The following is a 23384-nucleotide window of genomic DNA, read 5'->3' as shown; positions in this document are numbered from 1 at the left end:
CTGAATTCACGCTACGGAAATAAGTTATCGAGCGTATAGTTTTACCCGAACGCCTCACAAATACAAAAATATACAAGGCAGATTCTACACAACAGTTTAATTTTAACTTTTCAGATAGTTTATGCAGTGTTTCTTTACTAGTATCTGCATGACAATGTTCTGCTCAAAACACACGTTCTATGCGGAAAGTGACAGGTGTCACGATACAATGCATTCGTTTCCTCCTGCTACTCAGTGTTTAAAATATTGGTATGTCACCACGCTTCTTCTTTCAGTATATAGGTGATATGGATCTGCAAAACGAGAAAAGTCATCAGCACAAAATGTGTCACAGGAGTTCAATATTTTAAATCCTAACGCTTTTTTTTACATTGAGTGATGTCAGCTTTCTCAATTAAGTTTTCCTTATTCAGTTTAGAGTGGTTTTCACCCGACTTTCGAAAAAATCAAAACCAAAGTAATTACAGCTCTGACCAATCACAGCAGACACAAACAGCCCAATAAGCCAATCAGAATTCGAAGCAGATCCGTGTAACCAGCGCGAAGCGCGGCAAAATTTCTTGGGAGCAAGGCACGATTGGTTTGGGGTTTTTTACTCAGTTCTCATTGGTTGAACAAGTGGCACGAGTTTTGCGAACCAATCACATAGACCTCTAGAAGTTCGGCCGTGTGGGCCTAGAAAAACGTGGCGTGAACTTGGGTAAAGGAAAAAAAAATGAATGTTTGGTTTATCCATTGAGTTGATGAGGTAAATTGGCCAACGTGAAAAGAAACAAACCCTTATAAAACAAAAATAGATTCTCTTTATTTTACACTAAGCATACTATTAATAAGACTGCTTTTCGCTTCCACTAACCTTTGTAGAGTTTGCACAACTGTAGATTGTCCTGCTTATTTTTAGGAAAGAACGATGTTGCTGTGAATTTGTCGACCATTCAGCGGCATGACGTTGCGAAAGTTATTGCACATGCGCCCAACGTTTGGACCTTGAGCATGCGCCTTGCTGCTCTTCAAGGTTCGAAATGCTTGCATCTGAGGAATTAACATTTAAGTCAGCAGGTGGCACATCCTAGCGCTTTTTTATTAGATAAAGCGAATGAGGCCTTTTATTTGTAAAGAGAGGACTACAAAAGCTTAATATCTCCAATGTTCCTTCGGTATAAATTTAGTAGAATTTGTTTATTAACTTTGACACTGTTGGAAAGAGACAGCTAACCTCTTTAGTATAAAGCTTTCTATGTCAGTGAAGGTCTTCGATTAGTTATGTTTTATTACTTACTTCAAGTTCTGGGATTTGTGGATGATTGTTCATGACAAACCACGTGACTGATTCATAACATCCGGGCGTCGTAATCGATCCTTCGTATTTATAAAACCTGTCTGCAACATCCGGGGAAACGAGAAGGGGCGCAAGGTCCTCGATGTGAATTCCCTCACGTTGTGTAACCACATAATCACTGCCTGTAATGGAAAAATAAGGTTTGATAGTGAACCTTAAAGTGAGCCACTGGGGCATTTTTTTTGCCAGCTTACCATCGTGTCATTCAGTCAGTCAGTCAGTCAGTCAGTCAGTCAGTCAGTCAGTCTACCAACCAACCTGTCAGACAGACGGAAGGCTGGCAGCTAGCCAGTCGGCTAGCCAGATGTGTCAGTCAGTCAGTCAGTCAGTCAGTCAGTCAGTCAGCTAGTCTGTCACTGAGCCTGTCAGTCACTCACTCACTCACTGACGACCAGTCATGCTTTCTTTCGTTCGTTCGTTTTCGTTCGTTTGTTCATTCGTTTGTTCCATCGTTCATTCGTTCAATCATTCCTTCAATCAGTTCTTTCTTCCTTTCATTGGATCGTTTGTTCTTTTACTCATCCTAAACTGAGGTAGCAAAGTCATCTACATGAGAGCACAGAGCTTATAGGAATATGCAAGTTAACTTACCTTCTTCAACAATATTGTTGAGGAGTTGAGCAATCTTCTCAAGTGCATTGTTTGTATTGGTTATGTTGATATTGGCCATCGGAAGCTACAAAAGTATTGAAAGCGTTTGTGAGAAACAAATCATGAATAAAACGGTGATAATGTACATATAAGAATTAAGTAAAAAAAAAAAAAAAAACGTGATTAAGCAAACGTGTTTCAAGGAAGCCAAGTATTTTATTTAATTATCACTTCCTTTTTTCCTAGTATGTCTCCTCTTCCGGCAGCCTCGATTAGATCTATTTATTTGAGTGTGGAAAGGTCTCAAGCTGTTTCAGGCGTGGGTTTGAGTGGTGAGTAGAAAATATGAATCGTCCGTAATATTTTCGGCTTGACTAACTAGAACAAGATGTGATTTGCCCCGATTACAAAACTTGTTGCCTTCTTTTGCCTTAACACATAAGTTTGACCACGTGATATATCAGGTGGTAAAGAAAAGTTAAATTACCTAAATCCGCGATATCGTAACGGATTTTCTTTATATAGATACATAAACTAGTGCTCCGATGAAGATTTAAAATATTCAATATTCCACGTTTGAAATGACTGTTCTCAAGTTTATAGATTGGAGTTATAAACAGTCAAAGATTGAATTTTGACAATTTTGGACTGAGAAATTGCTCTCGCAAATTCTTTTTAGGGAACAATGGACGGTCATTACATTCCAAACGCCGAAGGGCTGCAGATATTTAAACTTGATGGAGTGTTAAAACCGTTGCCTTATCGTCAAATATTTGGTTTTTCCAGGAAAAAAAATCACGTTAAGTGTCACGTGATATAAAGAACAGCTTATTGTGCTTAAAAATGTTAAGGATGAAAAGACCTTTATATCTGCCAAATTTCGATTCAGTGTCAGTCGCAATTTTTTGCAAGTGGAATGGTCATTTCCGTTCCAACTGGTTGAGGGTAACCATACATTTTTAGAGATAATTGGGATTTAATTTGGGAATAAACGCCATACTGATTGCTTTGTATTTTACAGATTTTTTTTAAAAAAGAGTTGCTTAATTATCTCTAAAAAATGCACCGCTACCCCCAATTTTCTTTTTTGGATTTCAATAGCCTTTGCTTAGATCTGCTTTTCCCGCTTAGTCCTAAGCTACGCAAAAATAGCTATGTAGAAAAGTCGGCTACCACATTCAGCCCACCTTACCTCATACAAAACAGCTACCGCAGCCAACCCATCCTCTCCTTTAGCGGCCATCTCGTACGAGTTATAATTTGTGTTATCCCAAAACACCATGTGTAACTGAAAGGGAATGACAGTGCATCTGAGCTGAAATACATCACTCCAGCCAAAGTCAGCTAATGAACTGATCAATAAATATGACTGATAAGGGTGTCCGATCACCACGGCAACGCAAATGCAACATTACTGGGTTTTGTCATTCTTAAACATTTCATAATATTCCGGCTGATCAAACCAACCTACTTCAGGTCAAGATTTTACTAATTTCATGTTAAAGTGCTACTATGATCAAATTTTTACCTCTCGAATTTTAGTTTATCACATAGAATTCTAGGAAAGATTAAAAACGCCGTTTACCGTTTCTAAATATCTGCATTGGTTCCGGAAATATTCACGTTTGAAAATCAACCGAATTTTGGACAAATATTATAAATAGAGTTATCTCAGTCAATTTACAGCAGAGACCATTGAAACCTGGCAGGCTAATAGTTCTAAAGGCAATACACCTACGGCTATAAAAATTCGGTTCCCATGGCAACTCACAACTCTGTCCCCTCCAAACTGATTTCAACATTTTAGTGATTTTTAGCTTGAAAAACATTTAACAAGGCCACGAACTCGACCTAACATATTTATACGCTTACTGGATCATGCAGATGAGGCACCATTGGCAAATCACAATAGAATGCCAAAGGTGACTAGCGAGGCCTTAAGTATCAGGAAGGACTGGAACCCAGTATGTTGCCATGGTAACAAAACTGAAAAGCTCATATTATGGAGTGCACCTAGAGGAATGTCACTGCAAAGAATCAAGCATTTCTGACACAAATTGGCTAAGATATCTTTATTCATAATATTTGACCAAAATTCGGTTGAGTTTGTGACGTCATCACTTGACTAATTTGCATATTTTTAAAACTTGAATATCTCTAGAACAAAAAGAGATATTTGAAAATAGTAAACAGCATTCTTCTTCACGTAAAGACTACTTCTTTATGTTTTAAAATGGCTCAGATTAGAAAGACACAAATTTCGTCAAAGTAGCACTTTAAAACCTTCATACTCGTATACACGGAGAACGTCGTACTGATACAATGAAGAGAGGAGAGCAGGGATGCCACGGTGGTGAGAGCACTCGGCGTCATTTGTGGGTTGAGTTTGTTGTTGGTTCTCATCCTTGCTCCGAGAGGTTTTACTCCGGATATTCCGGTTTTCCCCAGTCCTCAAAAACCAACATTTTCAAATTCCAATTCGATCTGAAGAGTGTCCCCAATTCTGTACAGCGCATTTGATCATCTCGTCATGGAATTATCCGCTATACAAATCTACAAATTTGTTTATTGCGTTCTACAAATTTGTTTATTGCGTTCCGCTTGAAAAGAACGCACTCCTTATACAGATTGGACTCCAGGTTTCATGGGACAGTCGATCAACGAATGAATGACATCATCATCAACTTGACAAAGAAGAGAGAGCTTGGGATCGAGATCGTCCAACGCTTTCCCTAAATCTTTGATTATTACAAGTTATTTATTTAAATGACATGGTTTGCTAGAGTCTTTTTAAAATATTCATGTTTCAGTGCCTTAAGTTACGTGCAACTGCCGTTTCAGGCAACAAAAGACATGGCTCCATCTTAGACGTGAAAAAGACGGATTATTTGAATTTGATTATTTTGAATTTGCTACCGCTAAGTCCACGAGAGCGAACCATTCTTATAAACTTTTTATCAAACCTGCAAAGCTGAACTGTTATAAACATTCTTTTTTCATTGGGATAATTAAGCCGTGGAATGACCTACCTGAAGACATGGTTGAAGCTGGTAGCTTTCAGTTGTTCAAAGCCAAACTAAAACTGCACCTCGATGCTTAATTGATGAGTTTTACCATTATTATTCTTAAAATTTTCTTAATTCTTAATTCTTGATATTTTATTTCTTAAATACTCTCTGCATGTTTATGCTGGGGAGTATTAACATAGGGATAACCTCCTTACTTCCCTTTCAAGATGTCTTTTTCTTTGTAACCTAGGTTTGCTTCTTGAAATAAACTATGTATGTAAGACTGGTTTGGCCAACCAAGTTATTTGTGAAATGAAAACGCCGGGTACCCCGAGCTTTGTAGTACATTGCACTTCTCTTATAGTATGTATACAGGTTTTTTTTTTTTTTTTTTTTTAACTCATTGCAGTTTCTCAGTTCTATTCCCAGTCTAGTTTTACCTCAATTGGATAGCTGTTTCCATCAATAGTGTGCTCAGATCCGACTGAGTCATTACAACCAAAGTGAAAATTGAATTGCTTAAGGTAGTAGCTCTCTTGAAGAAGGCCGCCGGCCAACTTAACTGTCAACTCCTCCGCCACGTAAAACGTAGGCGCATATCCATTGTTCTTGATCTCGCCTGTGATTGGTTTACCTCCCGCCACAGTGAGGCGCAGATTTGTCGGGTTGATAGGATCCTTTTGCATGACTTGATCACTAGCAACATTTATTGGTGATTGCTTGCGTCCATTGCAAGACCAGTTTCCATTTAACGTCTCCCACTCGTCAGGACCTTGTGGAAATTAAAGTTCCCGAACTCATTAATGAAGACAAACAAAGGAAATCATTAGTGTGAAGGAGGTTTGCTAGGTTTATTATTATGGTAAAATTTGATGAACTTTTGAAAATAAATATTCATTACAAATGCCTGATTATTGCCGTGTGGGAATCCGATATGTCAGCTGCCTTCTTGAGAAGTCGTTTAAAGTGCCCAATAGAGCCAGCGTTTTTTTAAGTCTTGGGGCAAGTTATTGCACAGACGAGCCCCGCTATAGCAAAAGCTTCGCTTTAGGTAATTTGTATTTGGTTTGGGCAAAGAGAGTTTCCCTTCAAGACTTCTCAAGTTATAATCAGCAGCGTAGCGTAGAATTGTTAATGGTTTAAGAAACTCGACTGCGCCTCGTTTTTTCAACTCATTTAATGTTATTTTTTTTTGTCAGCAATAATGCTTAACATGTAGCGACCGTTATAAATACCTCTTTACTCATTCTGGGACAAAATCGTACCGTGTGACCACCCCTCACATAAAAACTGTTTACTGTAAGGCACCACAGGGTTCTGTTAATGATGCTAGACAAGAAAGTTCTAAATATGAGTCTGCGGTTAAAATTCATTAAAACGAAAGCTGTGGAACTAAACCGTTAACTATCCATGTAGGTATGATAATTTACCTTTAGCTCCTGCAATTCGGTCATATGTCCACGTTGTGTTCGCCGTCTGAGCTACTAGAACTGAAACGAAATAGATTAAAACATTAGTGAATTAGCTGTATGAGTAGAAATATAAAATTATTGACAGGAATGATCACTGCATTTCATTGAACGCCGTAAATTCGTAAGCGTAACCGGAGTTAGCGAAACTTAGTCGCTCACTGATGTATCGGTTTGCGGGCCGTAACTTCAAATGTGATTTTTTGCTTTTGAAATTTGATACCTGAAACTCACATATCCCACTTACCCAGAACGTATCAAAAGGTACTCTCGTTTTCTCAATTTAAATCAGTTCAAATCTTCAAAAGCCGTTTGCATATCGTTTTGTAAGCGCACTATGTGCTATGAATACCCATGGTCACAGGTCACCTAATCTTGCCAAACCTGTTGAGCGGGTGCTTTCTTATATGCGTAAAGATAATGCCAAATTACTTGGAACTTACCGGCCTGTGTAACGTCCGTTTTCAAGACCAACATCACAGCTGGAAAAAAAAGCGAGGGAATGAATTAATCTCACTCACTCTCAATTACAAGGTTGCCAGTTTTGTAGAAAGTTTTTATTGAAATGGAAACGACCTCTGCGTTACAAATAAGAGACAAAACCACTTTTGATCGGATTATAATTTCACATAAAATCACATAAACGATCCAAATCCGTTGAAAATATATAAATATTTACCAAAATTTACCAAAAAGTAACGATAAGCTGGGTCAGCTCCGATTCTGATTCCGCTTCCGACGCTTCTGTCGCTCACGAGTGTGAACCAGGCCTAAGAGAACATCTTGACCCTGGTTCAGTCCACACGAGAGCGCTTATTCGAGGATTTACAATATTTAAATGATGATGGAAGTGACACAAAAATACAAGCTGGAAAATAAAGAGGGCCACTGATGTAGAAATATCCACGTGTACAATTCTTAATAAAAAAAGCTTTTTTTCAAGGTATAACGTCTTGCTCATTGTTCTAACTCAAATGTTCCCTTTTGTTTTGTCGTTACCCGTTATAGGTGTGAATATGACTAATTACCCAGACACATTTTACACCTTTACGCTAATCAAATTGCTTAAGCGTAGACAAACGTATGATATATGCTACGAGAAACAGACAACAAAATGTAGGAAAGTCATAAAAGCAATCGATAGACCGACCGACACATCAGCGGGGATTCTGGTCGATGAGAGAACGCTAGCTTACCTGTAAACATAATAAATGAGAGAAAAGATCCTCGTGTGATCATGGAATGCATAGTTATTGCTTCAGACGATGTAGTAATATTAAGCGAAGCTGATTCTTTGGTAAAGGTAATCTGATCTTCTGATCAATGAGGAGGTAAATTATCGGAACTTCTATTTTTAATGATTAACGATATGACTCGGTGAAACTGACATTATTGCAAGTGGGAGGGTCAAATGAGACCCGTCAAATTATATGGCTGACCAAGCGCAAAAACTACAAAAAATTAAAACAAAGAAACAAACAACAAAAAAACACACACACTGAAATTGCAAGCAGGAAGGCGCCACTCGGGTTTGTAGTGACTTTTTGCGACACATAATGGAACTTCCCTCTGGTAGACGGCCTGTTGTTGGCGCGTGACTGGTGGTAACAGGCGGTACTGCTTTTATTGCCTGTGGATCGTGCACTTTAATCTTACGTATTCAATCCATTGACAGGAGCTCCTGTATTTTGAGGTATAGGAGTTACAGATATTTAGAAAATGACGGAATCCCAATGTGAAAGTGGCGGAGATGTTCGTCGGAAAATCTGAGTCAAACCATTAACCTAACGAAACCAACTTGGCCGAATTTGAAGCTCTATCTGGGTCCTAAAAGATACTATTCTACGGAGACAGGCATACAGCGATGTCGATAAATTAAAAAAAAAAAAAAAGACAATGATTTCATCCCAAGCTTATGTAGACAACGTACCAAAAACAGTATGACGGCGTTTTATATTTCTCTACGTGCAATCCTAATTGACACCTTGGCGGATAAAAATATTAGCGTTCGGGGCCTGAGTTGTTCAAATCCCGATTTATCTAATCCTGGTCTTGCGTGAACTTTGATTCGAGTTTAATTATTAATCAGTAACGTTTTTTCAAAAATATTTTTGCCGCTCCGTTTTATAATTTGGCCTAGACTTTTCTTTACCATTAGCTTATTTTAGCTTTCTAAAATATTTTTAACGAGTGAGGTAGAAACTTGGATAAACTTAAAAAAAAAAGAAAAAACCTGGATCACGTTAATCGGCCTTAATTCGAACAACCTAGCCCTGTTCTGATTGCCGCATGTGATCCCAAAATCCCGGCACGATTTACAACCCCCCCCCTCCCCCCAAAGGGACGACGAGCATCTCATCCCCCTCTTTGACGTAGAAGTCTCTCTTCCCTTTATTTTCAGGGCAGCAATCAAACCGCGTTGCCTTTTTCTTATGTTATTACACTGATTTATTTGTTACACCTACCACAGGATACGGAACCTTAAGTAATTGATTCCCTGTTCAATGACATCACCGCCTCATTTGAAAAGCCTACGCGTTCAAAACAAGCTCGAACGTTGCACTTTCCTTCGGACTGTTTCTTTCATTTTTCTTTTAATAATTTTCGTATTATCATTCGGTTTAGTATATTATAAAACAGTCATGCCAATCTTGTAGTACATGAACTCACAGCCAAATCCGCTCGACCTTGCACTTCTCGTTGTCTCAATATCACAACGACGCGATTTCCATTTCGTTTATGACACAATTTCGTTTTCGTAAAATGATTATTAATGACAGGAACAATCGAAAGAAACCTTCATAGAAAGGAAAACATTTGAACTTGGCTCTTCATTTTAGTTCCCCTGATCTCAAGTTGTCAAAGGATCAGCCACAGAAATGCAATCATCATCGTCAAGAAACATTCCCGCCTCCCTCATACAACTACAGAGCAGACAAACTACCTACATTCAGATTGATTCGAACCATTTGGCAAGGATTCAAGTCATCGCAAACAAAAATGTCTTCTAAATAAACACTCCAAGGCCGAATAATTATTTTTAGAGGTAAAAACAAAAAAAATCGCAGCATGTAAAAAGATATTTTGCGATTTTCACTTTCATACCATGCATTCAAAAACTGTCTATACTTATTTATTTCAGTTCACTGCAGAAAGGCTCAGTATGTATGTGAAAGCAAGCATACACACGGTTTTCCACATAGTTAGCAGAACAAACAGTTTCTAGTTGAATTACAGGTAAGTATTTATGATATCACGATTTTTGTGCGATGTTGCCTTTACCACAGAAATCTAGTGGTTACCACTGAAACAGTTTTTAGCTTCATGATTGTACGAGGTGAAGTGATCTGGGAAAAAAATCATTTCGTGTGTCACAAATAAGATCTTTCTTTGAGGAGACATTCACTACTTTTTCGTCGGATATTTTGGCTAATAATCGTAGTAGTCAGGATTTAAAACTTGTTTCGGGAACTAATTTTCAAGAAAAATTTCCCTGTAGCTAATCCTTCAAGATATGGGCTTAGAATGGAAATTTACTGAAAATCCTGAAACGTAACCAAGAAATGGAAATGGTAATGTATTTAAATACCGCACATATCACATAGTTTCATGGCTGTTTACAATTGGGTGGGTTCGGACGTCAGCATGTAAAGGCGCTACTGGAAGCCGCTAACTACGTCCCCTACTCTTTTCGAACAGCGTGTAGGTTCTTTTACGTCCCACAGATTATTAGGAACAAGTGTTGCGAGAAGGCTTGCTATAGACCTTATTCACAAGACAGTAAAGATAGTGGTTTGTAGACATCAGAGTATGCGTCTAACGAAAAATTGTTTTCTACCAGGAATTTAACAGAAAAAATTTGCATGGATTCACTGGAAAGTTGTGAGAGTTCTCCATCTCCGAGTGAAAATTCATATTTGCTTCCAACGCGACCTACAATCGAAAATGGCCGCCGTGAGTTCAGCAGCCGGCGTCTTTTAAATGTCACTTACTTGAAGTATTTCTTATTCGCCGTTATACTTCTGTGGCAGTTGGTTGGATCCGCCCTCTACTTAATGCGAGCTTATTATTGCTGTATGAAGGAACGACACATCACTTTCAGATGTTCAAACTTCGCAACGTTTCGTCACTCTCAAGAATTGGAACTGGCCTGGCTGGTATCCCTAAACGCATGCATTGTCGCGTTCGCAATTTTCCTGAGAAAAATTCCAGAATTTTCTGGCTACTCTGTGATATTCAGAAAAGCGATTCGCTTGCCAACATTCTGGACTCTGGCCATGCTAATGTTAATAGAAGTCATCGGATTTGGTGTAATCATATATTTCAACAACTTGTCTGCTTTGCAGATATGTCTCGTGGCAAGCTTTTGCGTTCTCGGAACGGTGTTGATTTTCATTGTGTGCGTGTTAAATTTTACCCAGGTAAACCTTGTCAGGAGCTCTCGCGGCTCTCTTGTCCTTGCGTTTTACAAACTGACATTGATAATACTATTTGAACAAATCTTTGTCATCTTTGTAATCGGCTCAGTTCAGTTCGCCTTTAAAGTCACTGGCCTGGATGATGTAGGCAGGTCAGCTAATTTTGTCACAGTTTTCCGAAAGCTTCGTGAATTCCCGCAAGTTGTGTTCTATTACAAAATGTCGGCTTTCTTCTTTCACAAGTTGTTTATGGATAATAATAACCTACTGAGTCACTGTCAGCGTTTGAGGATAAGAGAATGACGACAGAGAAAAAGAACACGTTAAAGGGCAGCTCCTGAAGTTGTTTTATTATGACTTTTGTAAAATTAAACCCAAAATTTTCTGCTAACCAATTAAAACTAGTGCAATCGCGCAACGAACCAATCAGACGCTGAAAAAAATGGCAATCGGTGCCAAGCGCGGGAAAGCGCGCAACAGGCGCCAAGCGCGAGAATAATTGAGTGCAACCGTTGTTAAGCGCGGGAAAACACTGCTCAGTGCGGCCACGTTTGCATGGGTTTGGTGACTCCTTTGATTGATTGGTAAAAAATCTTTGCACTAGTTTTCAAAAAAGTGTTTTTGAACTAATTACAAAGCAAAAACGGGAAATAACAAAACAAAAACAAAGAAAACAATCGAAACACTTTGCCTTATACGGTTCAATGTTTCTTGTATAAAACCTGACAATTATGGTTCAAGGTTCAAGAGAGTATTCTTTTCTTATTTGTTGAGGGAGTCGTGGCCGGATAGGCGCATTAGCTATCTCAGTTTTTCTTTTTGTGACTGATATATAAAAGCCTTGTCTGTAATAAAATCAAATATATCAATAAAGTGAAATTAAGTGGGCATATACATATGAATAATCCCTGATGGTACGCGACAAACGTCACTTTTTGTGTAATTTGCGTTTTTTTTAAACGTTTTAGGAAGTTATTCAGTAGTTAATGAACTTTTTTTAGCTGAATAAGCGACTTTTGATACCAAAATTCGAGTGAAAAGCAAAATGTAATGTCGCAAAAAAACTGTTCAATAGAGCTGTAACGTTATATTAGTGACTCACTGTGATCTCATCTGCGACTGCCTACTTTCAATTCCCATCGAAAACGGAAGTAAAACAATAAAAACTGAAAGGTACTCTGTGGTTAAAGTTTTAGTGTTTAGTCCTTATGATAATGATTACGTTATCATTAGTGAACACCAAACGTTTTGTTTTTTCATTACCACTGATCATGAGTCACACGCCGAACAAGATGCACCCGTGCTTAATCTAATCCGTGCTAAAAATCTACAGAGAGACTCTACGTAGCGCTAAAAAAAATGGTGAACTTTTGGCTTTATTTGAAAAAGAACTTCGGTATCGTATCATTAAGGTCCTAGGCCTCCCAAGGGTTTGGGACAAGGGAACATGGCCATCTACTGTCAGGGAACACGGAAACTGAATGACATTGGGTCTTCTTAGGGAACAGTGGAACATTAATCAGTTCTAGCTTGGAAGAATATTCCATCCATATACTTTTGTTATTAAACCCTTATTACACGATATTTTTGCTGTTTCTCTTGCCTATCGCAGTCAGTTGCAAGTGGAACCGGGCCTGGAGTCAATTTGTTCTTCACAAAAAAACTGGTGACGAGTTTGTTACGCGTGTTAATGCCTTTTAAGGTAACGGCAGGTAACGCCATTCCCGCCATTGGTTAGACTCGACCGCCATTACGATGCTATGCTCTAGAAAGTCGGAAATGGCTAGAAATGAACGCATCTAAAACTGTCAATGCTGATGTAAATTTTTGATTGTATCAACTAAATTTAAAGTATCATTAGTTTTTTTTTCTTTTGAAGTAACGAATCAATGCTTCAGTGTGACCAACACAACGGGCCAAGTTCTTCCTGTACATTTTAGAGAAATCACCTAAAATTCATTGCAGTTTGTTGTTCTTCTGAGAAACCCTTGACTTTTTCCACCCGATTTTCTTAGAATAATTTCAAGTTAGAGAAAATGTTTTGACCACAATACAGAGAAATCACCATGACAGTGCCAAAATCGCCAATGATGTACCCGGGCTGTATTCTAATATTAGTTATATTTAGATTGTTCTGTTCCTGATCAAACAATCGGAAAATGATATGACCAAAATCATTTTCGTTGAAAATTTCACTTTTTGACAGATCGGGATTTCACTTTTGACTCGATTGTTATAACTTGAAACAAGAAAACAAACCACAAGCGGAGACATTACCCAAATTAATCAATATGAGTAGAAAACGAGTTGACTCTGAATCCACCCCTCTGTTGGATTATTCACAGGCCGCTCGCATACCGGTGAGGAACAAATCAGTCATTTTGGTGATTGCTGAGAACAAAATTATTTGTTTCTTGTATTTATGCTTTCTTCTGTGGCAACTAGCAGGCGACACTTTGGTTTTCATCAAAATTGTTCAGTGTTGTCTTCGAGAAAAGCACTCAACGCTACAATGCAGAAATTTTACAGCCTTCGAATATTCACAAGACATCGAGTTTGCGGCTACCATTTCACGCTCGACAGGAAACTGGCTGTTCCTCTTTGTTCTAATCAAAACTCCACAGTTCCTCGGTTGGCGAATCGTGCTTAAGAAACTGGTATACTTGCCATCGTTTTGGACATTACAGTTCCTGTGTATTTTGTCCATTCTCCGTTTTGTCACCATGATATTGTTCCTTCACGATTCTTCTCCGATTCCTAATGCTACAATTTTCCTGTACGTCACGGAAACTATAGCTCTCACTGTGCTAGTTTCAGTTTTGAACTATTTCAAAATCAATCCCCTGGCTGGCATATTTCCGAGACATACCTTTCTTTTGGTGAAAGCTACAATGGGCCTCCTGTTTACTGGAACCCTGGTATCTTTCGTCATCGGATGTCTTCAATTAGCCTTCAACATCATCGGGGTCGACGACAATGGCGGGACTACTTCCGAAAACTTTCGTATTGCGTTCGGCTTCCTTCGCGAGGCTGTCAGCATTGTATTTCTACACAAGGTGGTGAGTTTTTTGTGGAAAAAGTTGTTTAATGACGATGAAGATATTTTGCTTGGCGAAGAGAATTTCTGGGAGCCGTGAGTTGTATTGAGATACGCCAGGTTTTATGGAGAACGTTTTCAAATCAAACCCTTGTGAATTCTCTTCAAAACTGTAATATTATTGTTACTAAATACTCAAAACGTGTTACGTAGGACAGCCACTATACCAAGAGGGAACAAGATATAGTAATAAAAATAATACAATTATTTCCAGACACAGGAGTAGAACTCGTAGAGAATAGGCCATGTATTTCCGAGTTGATCTGATCGTCACTATGAAAGAAAGTCTTCGAGCATGGTTTTTCTTATGAGATTTAGTTTCCATTCAAATGCGAACAAAACTGACTAATTTTCATATAAAAAGCTTTGCGCGAAGCCTCGCTTTCATTATGAGTTTCAAAGCAACTGAAAAATGGTCTATTACTCTGGAATGCTTTCAAAAGCTCCTCAGCTGTTCCCCATGTTGGTGATTCGTTGAACTGACAATTTTTATTTTGCACTAGTAACATTTTCTAGGAAATCCAATGAAACAAATATGGTTTTTCAATCTAGTAATGGTGAAAAAACCCTTTAATGCTTTAAGCTCCGATAGTGACCAACAAGAAATTTATGCTAACAGTATCACTTCTTGATCAAAAATACAAATTATGATATAAAAAGGAAAAGATCACCAAAGACGAAACGTCTTGCTCTTTAAACAAATTCTCCTTACAAGTAGCATAAGAAATGTGTGCAGAACAGTAACAAGAATGTGCATGTTGATCAGACGCTGCCCATGATTTAGGCTCAATTTCCGCCGCTCACTCGGGTCTGATATTCCTCCCCGAGAAGAGTCTCTTTGTTTGGATTGGGGGGGCCTTGAGGATGGGGGAGGGGGGGGGGGAAGGGGGTAGATGAGAGCAGGCTCATTTCCCGAACAGCGGCTGGTAATCCGAGCCTACCCATGTACGTACCTATCGCCTATGAGTAATCGATGACGCTATTTGGTGCAAAAGAAAAAAAAAACGTTTATCCAATTTTATTATGGTGAGCTAGACAGTAGCACGTAGAATTGTTAAATATCCGTATACATTGACATTAAAATGACAATAAATTATACACTTTGTCAAGCTTATATAGGAAATAAGCATTTGCTACTATAGTCACTCTATTGTTCCAGTTTACTAAAATCCTTGCATTGTGACATTTAACAATAATTATTATTCATCTAAGAGGTGGTAGATAGTGGTAAAATAAACGTGCTGATAGCGTAGTAACAAGGAATCAACCAGATTGCGTCACTACCCCACATATCCGGGGAATTTTAAATCCCTTGAGACAAACTCGATTAAAACCTTCTCTAGTTGGAAGGATTGTTCAAGGAATTGTTTTAAGGTAAGAGAGTTCATCCTCGGAACAGTCCGCAGCTGCTGGCGTTTCAGTGCTGCCATTTTTACTTTGATTAACTCCATTAGACTCCGCGTAATCTGCAATCTGAAGATTATCTTGCGATGAGTTGGAAACAGCCTTGCCACCAGAATAAGAGGTGTTACCAGTCGAATCCGCTAACTCGGTTTTATTTTCATTGCCATCCCCATCCTTGTTTAGCGGATATTTTCTTTGAAGTTCCTCGCTACTCTTTCTCCTTATCGCCAAACGCCTGGAAATTGAATAATCACGAGAATAAGAGGTGTTGTCACTCGAATCCGTGCACTCGGTCTTATTTTCGTCGCCATCCCCATCCTTGATTAGCGGATATTTTCTTTCAAGTTCTTCGCTACTCTTTCTCCTTATCGCCAAACGCCTAGAGATTGGACAGTCCGATTGGACTTTGCTCAACGCAGCATTTTTGGTACCACCAGTGGTATTATTAACCCCTTGTTCCAAAGTTGGGCATTTCGGAGCTTCGTGGTTATCCGGCTCTTGAAAACGCACCCGGGTGTAATTGGAACCTCCACTGTTCTTTGCCCTTCCCTCCGGATTTAAGATCGACTTGGTATGCGCGTCGTAATGAATAGCGTGCACAGTTACGGAGCCATTTTGCTTCCTTGGTCTCTGTGTTAAACGCCAAAGAAGGAAGGCAATGAGACAGATTAGGACCACGATCACACAGCTCAGCGGAATTACTGCAACAGTCCAATGAATGTATCCTGAACGAGGTTGCGCTGGAATCCAAATTAACACCTTTATATTCAGTATTTAAATACATTTCTTCAAATGCAAAGGAATTCTCAACTTAAAATTCTTACTGAAAAAATAATGGTAGAACCTCACAGAGCGACTTCCCAAAATAGGACAACTGAATTGAAAGGGGGTGGTCGTTTAGAAAAGGTAGTCGCTCATGATATTTTTTTAAAGAAAATTTTGATTTGATTTAAAATCAACCGAAGAAAAAAATCGGTATCGTGGACGAGACGGTCTGAATTCCACTCTGGGTCAAGACGTACAATAACAAAGAAATCACTCAGCGACGCGTGCATGGGCAAATTTTTGGAACTTGGGAAGTATGCGGGAATATATAATCCGATACGGAAATGAAAGAAGACAACAGTGACTAACAAAGGTCATATTGATGATTTTTACGTCACATTGTAATCAATGGGTGTCTATGGCAACTACAGCTGCTAAAAATGGGCAATTTTTTCACCAGGTTTTTCAGCTTCATGCGCCAAAATTTCCCGACCTCAGATGGTGGTTCAGTGTTCAGCCTTCAATTAAGCCCTTTTTAAGCTCTCAGCTAAAACCCACCCAGACCCATTTTTTAACATCCAGAACATGATAAAATGGTGACCATTTTTCACTGAAACGTGTTAGCTTTTCACGAGAGACAATTATTTAAAAAGCACTATGTCAGTTTTACTCATTTTCTCTTCAGTAGTGAGGAACTTTCCGTTGGCGACTGAAGACAATAATTTGTTTTCTACACACTCCATGCAGCTAACGAGCTAAACAACAAAGTACCTATCCAGTTAAGTTACCTACCTACCTTTTTCAACCATGACAAAATCAGTTTTTCTTCGCGGCGTTGTTGTGGTAGGTAGAGTTGTTATCTTTCTTGTCGCTGGTTGCGAAGACTTACTGTGCCGCACACGAACTGTTGTTCGAATTTGAATAAGTTTTCTTGGCTCGTTACAGATGACGCCCCTTGCTGAGCAATCTGTGGGAAAATTTAAGATTGATTAAAATTTATAGGGCAGTGTTTACAATCTGATACAGTATGTATCGTGTTTCGGTAGGCTGTCCTCGATGCTGGTCACGCCCAAAGACACCTTTTCCTTGGCCGAATTCCGAGGGTCTCATTTCTTCAGCTTTAATTTGTTATTTTCCGTAGTATTTTTAAAAATAGTTCAGTTAAAACGAAACAGGATCTCGTAAACAAAACTTGATGTTCGTGTTTTTTTCCTGAGTGTAATTGCGTGTTTGCTAGAGCATTACAACAGGAGTCTGATTAGCTTATATCCGGTCTTGGATAGCTGGAGACCTTTGCCAAATTCGTATTGTTGTAATGTGACAGAATGCACGTCTACACTGATCGAAGCAACACGATTTTAGCCCGTCGTCTGAGCTCTAACTAGAGGTTAAACTCTCTCAGAACCAAACACACGATAAATCATTTATTTCAATTAAATGTCGCCGCGATTTTGAGAGTCACGTCATTAGGTCACTGAAACGGATGAATTAACTTCAGTAATTTGACCGGACTTTACAAGCGTAAATTGAAAAAAAACTATTCCTTGTTTTTAATTCCAATTATAGTGTTGAATAATCGTTTTATAATCGTCCAGTGACAAAACCAGCAAATAGGATTTGTGGGTATATGCGAGAGTTGTCCAGTGTACTTCCTAGATGCACGTCCATAATTCATTCATTCCGTTTGCTCATCAACTAACGATCCATTTTAAGTAAATATGTACTCTAACACCGAGTACTTCGTTTGTGTTTGTCATGCATTAGCTCGATGTTTATTTTACAAATTAATTTGTACTTGCCAGCATGATCGCGTGACCTTCTGTTTGTAAGTCAATTCCAAGTACGTGACACATTATTTTAAGGCTTTCATATAATCTGAAGTTCGTGATCGTCATCGACACGTTTTAAGTTTTTTAAAAGCATTTACAGAACAAAAAATATGCTTTAGTCTGTTTAAGTTAACATGTACTTTTAATCTTTAAGAATCATTTCATAATTAACTTCATGTATTTGTTTCAAGCAGAAAACACTCATTTGTTTTTTGTACTGAATTTTTCGGTATCATCTCTCCACCTTCTTCACTGAGTGTGAGCGTGAGAAGTGCTCGATCGTCAGCGCTCGCGTTTTACATCCTGTGTGATTATTTCATTTGTATTACATTCTTATTATTAAAACAAACATTGTACGTTAAAATTTGCATGTAGTTCCTTCCTATGGACCCCTGTCATGCAAGAAAATTTCAGAACAAAATTTTCTGACAGTTCATCAACACATACGTGTTGCCTAAAATAATTTTAAAGACGCTAACAATTAAATGCTACCTAATAACAAATAATAATTTTAAATAAACGGCTAACCTTTACATGTAAAGAAGTTAATTATAAAAATCACCTAACAAGGTATCTTCACTTAATTATTTGAATCAGGGCAGAAGCCGCTTTTAAAGATCCGGGCAAAACTACTGAATAAGGCTACTCATCTGAGGTTTATGAAACACTTCATCAGAATACTTTGGCCTGCAAGAGGTTACCTGAGACTTCACAATAAACGATTGATCAAACGTTCTCACAGCCAACAATAATACCAGGCTTCTAAATAATTCCTTAAGATCTATTGTATAATCTTCCAAATTGGCATGAAATTAATGCAGGTTTAGAAATTTCCGTGTTCCGCAAAAACAGATTTTCCGCAAAGATTTTCAAGGCCACTAAATATAAATCAGAGTTGTTTTAAATGTCACATTTACCCTACTAGCGAACAAGGAGCAATTACCCGCAATTACGCAATCTAGCGCTGACCAGTAAGAAACTGAAGAAGAAAGGAAGAAAAACAATAGCACTCCCCACCCTGGCGGCAGTGCTGAAGGAAGTCACAGTGAAACTCCATTTGCCGACAAAGGTTTCAGTATTTCCGCAATCGTGAAGGTCACTTTAATTTCTTTAACTGTGTTGTATTTAAAGCTGTTAGTTTTCGAAAAAGATTACCCACGGTCTTTAGCAAATTTAGGCAGTTTGATACCGTAGGGCATTGATCTGTCAAAGGACAGAAGTCAAATCGTGTGTAATATTACATTAAGTGGCGAAAAATTTGTACTGATTCGAATCATGACCGTGAAACATGTAATTACAAGGTAATTTGGCCACTGTAAAGAGATTCGAGCGAACTATCTCTTCTTGAGAACGAAATCTGGGTCCTTCCGCACACAACAAGTAAATCAGCTGTAAGTTTGAAATGCACTGCGTGGTGAAATCTGGCACAAAACTTAAGCACGCGTAAAAAAAAAAAAAAATTCTTTCCAACATTCGCGAATAATTAAAGGGGAAGTATCATGGGGTTTTTGATATCTTTTGTTGAAAATGATGAAACAATACCTTCAATCACCTGCGAAATAATTCTAGAATGACGAGAGGAACGAAATCAACTCAATTCTTGAAAGAAACAACTTGTGATCTCTGTTCTAGCGCATTTTGGAAACAAAAATGCGCGAACTTGAAAAACATTAGCCTAATATTTTTCAAGTTTCAATCCAAACCGGCCTACCCTGTCTCTAGCCAGAGGCACTAATCGACAGTTTTATTGCACTGGGGTAGTGATTTTTAACAAACTTGACAATTATTTCGTTGTTTTTGCTGACAGTCAAAACATTTTTAGGTTTTGAAATGACAGCAAATTTTCGTGATACTTCCCCTTTAATCCCCCACCAAAACCAAAATCCCGCAAATCCACAAGATTATATAACCGATTCCGCAAAACGTTCATTCGCATTTATCTTGTATGACAGATCATAACAAATTAGGTACAAATACTCACGTACCACCTGGTCTCTCGCAGATAAAAGCAGCTCGAAAATCACGATTGACGACTTTAAAAAGGCCCCCGCCTTTGGTCCCTGGGGTGTTATTCCTGGCCATAACCGCATATGATGCATCACCTCGAGGCTCCGAGAGGTTCCAACGATTAATGGTCAGCGGCTTTCCACTCACCCAGGTCCAGTTCCCTGAGGCATTCATTCGCAAACCAATGTGCCAGTCATTGGCGAACCTGTTTGTCCGGTTTTGGATGTGGTCTTTGACGACTTGCCACTCATGCTCTGTTTCCAAGGATACCAGATCTCCACCGTGATATTGGCAGGCTTTTCTGGCTGCAGGCCATGTAAGGCTGTTGTCGTTAATAGTGTAGCAGGAACAGATCTCTGGAGTGACTGGGGTCATATCCCATAAAACAAAACATTAGCCTTGGTGATAAAATGTGTTTGGGATGTTAACTTTTCAACAAGGTAATTTTTATTGTCTCTGTATGTGTATCTGTTTTATTTCTCGTGTTAGGATCTGTTTATCGATCATTTGTCAAACGATCCTTAGTTTGTAACCAAATCGCGTGACCAAATGTTCAGTCTTATATCGCGTGACCCAGGCACGAATCGCGTGACTCAAGCATTAATCGCGTGACCACGAATGAATCGTGTGACTGAAACAGTTGTTGACGAAGCGTGCATTGAACGAAAGGAAAAAGGAAAAATAACATTTAATCCAAAGAAATTATAGTCGAGAGAGATGGTTAAAAATGTAAACAAAATGTGTTTTTCTGTGGAATCTAAAATCCCAGTGAACTGTATGTTTATTTAATACTCGAAACTTCAGCTCATGCCAAGACATGAAAAGACGAATGAAAATAACAAAATCAGGCCAAGAGGACTCACTCTTGATCAATATTGCTTGGCGGATCGAGAGGCTCAGAGAATTTTCAGAATGTACGCAAGGTCTAAATATATTTAAGTGAAATCTAAAGAATTTGGGGATTTAAAAGCTAAGTCGAAATTATCTTAACTTGGTTGGCTTATCCACGGATAGCAAGGAAGCAATTTGCATTTGGATGCAAATATTAATTGTAGCATGGTCTAATATACAAACTAAATATATTCTTATGTAGAACTCCGATCGATATAGAAAATTTCCTGATCGAGTGGATTGAACATCCATCCCAAAACACATAAAAGACATAAAAGAACGCGTGAGAGTGGTTTATCAACAGAGTTTATATCTAAAGGTAAATTGGCTACCGTAACTGTGATTCGAGTGCTGATGTTTTGAGCGTTAGAGGCCCTTCGTCAGAGCGAGAATCTTGCACCAATTGAGAGTGAGTGAACTCTCGTTTTTCTTGCTTCGATTGGCCGAGGCTTTAGGCTTTAGGTCATTAATAGCCAAGATTTTAGCTCCTCTATTTCTTTGGTTTCGTAATCCTAGAAGTAAGTAGCATTACAGATCGCTTGTATTCGACTGCCATATTTATCGCTCATGTTAGAACTAAGCTTTGCGTGACCCTAACAAAGCAACTCTTACCTTCATTTATGAAAAGCAGAATAAGAATTACTCCAAGTAAACGTCTTGTGAGCATCGTATGATATGATTACTTCGTCTTGATCCGAACGCTCTCGAAATCTTCGACCACAGCGACTTCTACTTCAATATTTTTTCTGTTGTGCCAACACTTACTGAAAGTGATATCAAAACATTTCATGCACCTCCGGTTCGTAACCGGCGGTAGGCGTTGTCGTTGTCGAAAGGTCAAAATTTTTCCACGTATTGCTGGCGCAAGAAAATAATACCGACACTACTGAAAATTGTCACACCCTTTAGAACTCAAGATTGTACTTCATACCTTATAAAGTGTTGTAATGACAAATATCCCGTTGTTGAAGGACAAAGTTTCGGCTCTTAGGTCAGTTTTGTTAATTTTGGAAAAATCATTAAAATCATATTTTTATAAGTGTTATCTATATAAAGTAATTCAACAATTCCAATTCTTCATGTAATTTATATTTGGATAAGCAGGAAACATGATGTAAATCCTAATTCAAATGTTTTCAAGGAAATTTCAAGGTGAAATTTAGAACCGTGAGAAGAGGGGCCTGAGAAATGTATATATACAGGAAATTAGTTTCGGATGGCAGCCATATAAAAACAGCAGCCGATTAGAAACTTAATTTTGGCTAATCTGTGGACATCAACTCATTACAGTAAGAAGAGATGTAAAAGTTATAACAGTAGTTATCAACAATAATGTATTTTAAGCTCAATAAGTTTGAAATGAAAGTGGGAAGAAAAATCGTCACCTTTTTTCCCGATTCGATCGGATATTGTACAATGCCTGCCTTAAAGGGTTTTGGTTAGTTCGGAATGTTATTTTCAAAAGCAATATCTGTTTTCTTAATGATTTTGGCTGTAGCGGTGTTTTTACGAGACTGCAAAAGTAGTAATCACCTTCGTCATAGCTAGTTGAGAGAGCAATCTCGTTCGTTCGAGCTCCTCAACTTCCCTTTTGTTTATAAAGAAGGCTCGGCTATATATACTCTGCGAGCAGAGGCCCTTCGATCTTCCTAGATAGTCGGGAAGAGGAAGGGACTTATCTAGGAAGATCGAAGGGCCTCTGCTCGCAGGATAGGCTATATAGTAATCCAGGGTTTCACGATATCGATGGACTGACAAACTGTCAAAAAACAAATTAATAGAAGATAGTATCACGGATAACTTTGTTTTCTGCTTTTGGAAAAAAGGTTGTACTTACTATACGAGGTCATTTGTAAATCGTCCGGCTCCATGTTGACCCGCTCGTTAGCTGAACAGTCGAGAACAGTGCCGAGTATCATCCGACGATTTTCAAAGAACTTTCGAGTGATTGCGTTCACTTTCTAGACATCACAAACAGTATGATCATCTTCTAACGACCTAATATGACTTCTGGAAACAACTTGTGAGTAGCTCCGAGCAATCTTCGTCAGCATTTGTTAATCCAGTCATCAACTACACAGTTTTTAGAGCGAATGAGAAAGGGCTAACGTTCGAAACATCAGCACTCAAATCTCTTTACGGTGGCCAATTTAGCTTTAGTTATCAACTCTATTGATAAACCCGCAAACATTCGTTTGTATTCCCTGCCGACGAAGCACTACAGTTTGTTTAGAAACTAACCCCCTTATTCACACAAAAATCAGGCGAAGTTTAGCCATCTCAGCTAACAGTCTTCTTAACGTTTCTCAGCTATCAGGCTTTTAAACACCTGCCATTTCGCAGCTGACGGTTAAAATTTGGCCAATTCTCAGCTATACAGACCCTCTATTGTTTATTGGAGAGTGTGAGGAAAATGCCAAATAAAGGACAGCACAACAGAACATTTTTCACTTGGGTCGTGACTAAATAACTTGCGCTCCGTAAGAAGATGAGTCCGTTATATGGAATTTTTGTAAGCGTGGCACGTCCGGTCTCCGGTAAAATAGATCAGACCGTCTGCGACTAG

General features: G+C 38.6%; 3 protein-coding genes across 5 annotated transcripts; 1 reads left to right on the top strand and 2 right to left on the bottom strand.

Moving 5' to 3' along the window:
- Positions 1-84: 84 nt before the first annotated feature.
- LOC146471966 (carbonic anhydrase 1-like) lies at positions 85-13761 on the bottom strand. Of its 2 annotated transcripts, none has more exons than XM_085120528.1 (9): positions 7604-7792; positions 6851-6889; positions 6369-6428; positions 5379-5710; positions 3123-3218; positions 1931-2015; positions 1280-1461; positions 857-1032; positions 85-293 (listed from the first exon to the last, which is right to left on the bottom strand). In XM_085120528.1, exons 1-8 carry the CDS (start codon positions 7653-7655, stop codon positions 898-900), a joined length of 981 nt encoding a protein of 326 aa, XP_084976654.1. In that variant the 5' UTR covers positions 7656-7792; the 3' UTR covers positions 85-293; positions 857-897. The 2 variants fall into 2 exon arrangements, with proteins under 2 accessions (XP_084976654.1, XP_084976655.1); XM_085120529.1 differs by lacking the exon at positions 7604-7792 and adding an exon at positions 13695-13761 and having other exon boundaries at positions 157-293.
- On the top strand, positions 9340-12006 carry LOC146471967 (uncharacterized). 2 transcript variants are annotated; one of them, XM_085120866.1, is made up of 3 exons: positions 9340-9453; positions 9550-9644; positions 10249-12006. In XM_085120866.1, the coding sequence occupies exon 3, from the start codon at positions 10271-10273 to the stop codon at positions 11126-11128; it is 858 nt and encodes a 285-aa protein (XP_084976992.1). In that variant the 5' UTR covers positions 9340-9453; positions 9550-9644; positions 10249-10270; the 3' UTR covers positions 11129-12006. The 2 variants fall into 2 exon arrangements, with proteins under 2 accessions (XP_084976992.1, XP_084976991.1); XM_085120865.1 differs by lacking the exon at positions 9340-9453 and having other exon boundaries at positions 9521-9644.
- A 631-nt stretch (positions 13762-14392) lies between the features above and the next one.
- LOC146471965 (uncharacterized) lies at positions 14393-21593 on the bottom strand. Its single transcript, XM_085120527.1, has 4 exons — positions 21431-21593; positions 19906-20292; positions 16888-17058; positions 14393-16066 (listed from the first exon to the last, which is right to left on the bottom strand). The coding sequence occupies exons 1-4, from the start codon at positions 21483-21485 to the stop codon at positions 15279-15281; spliced, it is 1401 nt and encodes a 466-aa protein (XP_084976653.1). The 5' UTR covers positions 21486-21593; the 3' UTR covers positions 14393-15278.
- Between the last annotated feature and the right edge of the window lie 1791 nt (positions 21594-23384).

This window comes from Pavona decussata, unplaced genomic scaffold, assembly GCF_977016875.1.
Source record: "Pavona decussata unplaced genomic scaffold, jaPavDecu1.1 SCAFFOLD_102, whole genome shotgun sequence".
Classification (NCBI taxonomy): Eukaryota; Metazoa; Cnidaria; class Anthozoa; order Scleractinia; family Agariciidae; genus Pavona; species Pavona decussata.
This window is presented reverse-complemented; position numbering and strand designations above follow the sequence as displayed.